Source organism: Echinops telfairi, unplaced genomic scaffold (genome assembly GCF_000313985.2).
Source record: "Echinops telfairi isolate 266 unplaced genomic scaffold, ASM31398v2 ScPeMD7_3533;HRSCAF=4204_0, whole genome shotgun sequence".
NCBI classification, from domain to species: Eukaryota; Metazoa; Chordata; class Mammalia; order Afrosoricida; family Tenrecidae; genus Echinops; species Echinops telfairi.
The window spans coordinates 95,463,839-95,467,968 of NW_022107431.1; the positions used below are offsets into that span (position 1 = coordinate 95,463,839).

Sequence of the window (4,130 nt, forward strand, 5' to 3'; positions counted from 1 at the left end):
AAAGCGAATTTTGAGAATGATGAGGGCAACAAATGTATAAGTGTGCTTTACACAATTGATGTATGTATTGTGATGAGTTGTATGAGCCCCAATAAAATGATTTAAAAAACAAACAAACAATTATTCTTGACATGTGTACAAAAAAAAAAGAAGGGTGAAGCATGTCTGACCTCTCTCTGCCTTGTGGCAATAGGAGAGTCAGAAGAGGTCAGATAGAGCTCCTCCACACCACTTATAAACCAAGAAAATCTAGCTTCTCTCATCAGTGATATCAATTTTCTTGGAAAATTCTTCACTGACAAAATTTTAGAAATATATTTCTCTGGATCCAATATATTTAACCTTTACAACTTCATTCAGGCAACAATAACTCCACATACCTCAAACTTGCTTTAAGAACAAGTGGCAAGCTTTACAAATACATGTAAGCACCTTGTCTGTTCATTTTCTTCCCTCTTCAAATTACATTTCTTAGACCAAATCCCATACCCCTTGCATTGATTCCAACTCACAGTGACTCTCTATGACAGAGTAGAATTGCCGCATAAGAGTCCAAGGCTGTAATCTTTAAAGAAGCAGGCTGCCACATCTTTCTCCTGGAGAACAGCTGGTGGATTCAAACCATTAACCTTTGAGTCAGCAGCCAAGCACTTAACCCTTGTGCCACCAGGATGCTTTCATTTTTCCTAGAGGCCTTGCCAATTGTTCTTTTTTTCAACAGTTTTATTGGCATATAATTCACAAATCATACAAGGCAATAGCTTAATCACATCAAGAAGAGTTGCACAATCCTTACCATAATCGGTTTCAGAACATTTTCTTCATTCTTGTATTCATTGTTATTTTTTTAAATTTATAATGTTCATAGTTTTCTTTTTAAAAAAAATCATTTTATTGGAGGCTCATACAACCCTATCACAATCCATACATCCATCGTGTCAAGTACATTTGTAGCCATCATCATTTTCAAAACATTTTCTTTCTGCCGATTTCTTAGTCCCACAAACTCACAGCCATTCTTTATCGTCTTCATCCTACTACTCACATTCTTCATCACCAGACAATTTGACTTGCATTCTAACCCAACCCCTATGCTTCACACCGTGGAACACACATGCAGAATTGATGGACTGATTTGCCCTAATGTGTCTTTATGGTGGTGTAGTGGGTTACACATTGAACTGCTAACCACAGGCCAGCAGCTCAAAGATTTAAAATCTGAAACCCCAAGATGCAGTTCTAATCCAATCTGGAGGGTCTCTGAGTCAGAACTGACTTGATGGCAGTGATTTTATTGTTTTTAATGTTTATTTCCCATATTAAAAACCTATAGAAACACTCACCCCCAGCTATTATTGTCATATTGTAATGTATTTGTAATTTCCTCTAGTATTAACCAGGTAAAAAGACAATATGAACTGTCAGGCTCCTGTTCAGGATATTTTAGTTATTAGTAAACAATAACTCAGATTTCTCAGCGAAACGATCACGCCTTCTATCAGTTTCAGCTATCTTTAACAAGGGCTAAATCTTTAGCTAAAAAATGCTCACTTCTACTTTCTAACAAAAAACAGTACATGTACAACTTAGCCTTTCACTTCAAATTTAATCTTGCCTGATCTTGGCTTTATTTTCCAGGTTTGCCTATTGATTTTGGAACAATTACTCTGTAAGATACCCCAAAACACACTTTCCCATCTGTGGTTTGCAGACATATGCTTTATGCCTCTAAGTAAGCCCATCCTTTCTCTATTCAACACTTCCAGCATGCCTTTATCACATTAGTATTCATCTATGACCAGCAATGTACCAAACAAAATACTCCTTATCTAAAAAGGAAATCATCTTTGAACATTCCTCTAGACTTAATGTCTTAAATCGCAATTATTGTGGCTAAATCTTCCATTGAACTCCCTCTGAACATCAACCAGGGAAAGGAATAATGTTGCCCTTAGAGCACAATGGAAAGGACACTATCTCCACCTACCTGATAAATCTAGAGAAGGACAGTCCTCTTTGGGTGCTTGCCTGTGTGTTTCCATGATTGAGACCCCTGTATGTGGGAGTAGCATAGTCATAAGCCACACCCAAATTGCCTTGGAGAGCCCCTGGATCAATTTTGTAAGCTCCTCTACCTTAACACATGTATCCCAATCATGGCCCATTCCTGCTCTGTCAACCCCACTGTAATTATGATGTTTTGATTTGTCTCCTATCATGCTTGTATAATAGCTATACTTGATATCTTATGTCCTTTCTAAAGTTCTGTACATAAGCAAATCCTTGGATATGCTGATACCAGTGATCCCATGGCAATGGTCTCCCCCATCAGAATGTCTTTGTCACCCCCTTGTCCTGTTTAAGACTAAACACACACACACACCCAAACACAAATTAGTATATGGTAAGTATATACACTTTGGGGGTTTGCTGTGAAGTTGAAATCCACTCAGCAGTGCCTAATAACAACAACCAGGTTCTATGGGAGTACTGGGTGATGCAAATAACTAACGCCCATGATGTGACTACTAGTTGAAACATTAGGGTTTTGAATCAACCCAAAGGCCTCTCAGAAGAAAAGGCTGGTAACGACTTACTTCCAAAAAGTCAATCATTAAAAATGCTATGGAGCACATTTCCACCGACACACATGGGCTCACCATGATTCAGAATCAACTTGATAGCAACTAGGTGAGGATCAGTGAAGACAAGCTCTGTTAAAGCTATCTGCAGACACATGTTAAATTATTAAAGTTTTGCTTAACACCAAAAGCACCTGCTTCTAAGTTGTTACAAGGAAAAGTGGTCTGCAAACAACACTAGGTTACAGGTTCTTCCATTTCTTTCTAAGGTCACTTTTCAAATGACCTCAACAATTTGAAATATAGTAAAGAATTGGGCTTCTGAGCTAATACCTTCTACACAACTAGGTTATTCAAATTTTGGCACTTTATCTATCTATCTATCTATCTATCTATCTATCTATCAAGTGCCAGCACCATACTAAGCTCTGTGGCTATAAGAGTCCACAACATAGGTAATAGCACTGCCCCCATGGAGCTCACATTTTAGTAGAGAAGACAGATAATATGCATATCCTTGAGCAAATTATATATAAGGTGATTCATTTTATGAAGAAATATTCAGGAAGGAAAGATATGGGGCCCATCCCCATTCTTGCAAGCTATTTTAAAGAGGTACGTGAGGGAAGGCTTTACTGAGACGACATCTGAACAAAGACCTGCAGGAGTTAAAGAGTGGGGAGAGATGAGTAGTGTTCCAGCAGAGGGTAAGGGCAAGGGCCTTGGCCTAGAAATATAAAAGGTTATCCCTGTGACTAGAGTAGAGTAAAGGGACAATAGGGGGGAAAAGTACAGAGAAGCAAAAGGAAAATTCTACAACCAACAATCGAGTGTGTCACTTTACACTTATAAACAACTTATTCGTATTTGTGAAGCTTCCTTAGTTTGTAGCCAAGACAATGAGACTATGTTGTCTATCAGTTGATAGCTGGCACACCACCTGAAACGGCAACTGATCAAGAGTTATGAAAACTACCTCTGAGCACACTGTAATAAACTGTTAAATATCCTTTTGTAAAATAGCATAATATTGTGGAATATTTCCACACAAAGTGTTAGAAACTGAAGTTGGTACTGAGAAAATCACATCGTGTGGCACATTGTGATTAACATGTCACTCCTTGACGTAGAACACTTGATAGTCACTGTTTACAAGGGAAGAAAAACTCACCTGTTGTATCAGCAGAGACTTTACTGAAGCTTAGCTCATCAGTGAGATCTTCATTTTTAAATTTATTTTTAATATCTCTCACTTTATTCATTATGGAGTCAATCGTCAATTCTCTGCCACTTAAATCCTCAGCCTCCATTTCTAAGGGGGGGAAAATGCTTGATTTAGTCATTGCTCATTTGTGCGATCACCGAAGGGTAACTCAGTCACAACCAGCCTTTAGGTGTTCATATGGTTTTAAAGTATTACTTTTGTAAACGCATGTAAATTCAGATATTATCTAGCTAGTACTTGTGGTGCTATACATCCCTCAACAGGATATGCTTTTGTAATTAACTTCCAGTAAGCCCACGGGCACTTTACTCAGTTAACAGCCC

The 4,130-nt window shown here is 38.1% G+C and overlaps 1 protein-coding gene across 2 annotated transcripts in view; it reads right to left on the bottom strand.

Annotated features, from left to right (window-relative positions):
* Positions 1-3,892, bottom strand: part of TTK (TTK protein kinase) — a 52,216-nt gene extending 48,324 nt beyond the window's left edge. For both annotated transcript variants that reach the window (XM_045294517.1, XM_045294516.1), the window contains exon 1: positions 3,754-3,892. In XM_045294517.1, the coding sequence (XP_045150452.1) occupies positions 3,754-3,892 (139 nt within the window). The remainder of the gene's footprint in view (positions 1-3,753) is intronic.
* Between the last annotated feature and the right edge of the window lie 238 nt (positions 3,893-4,130).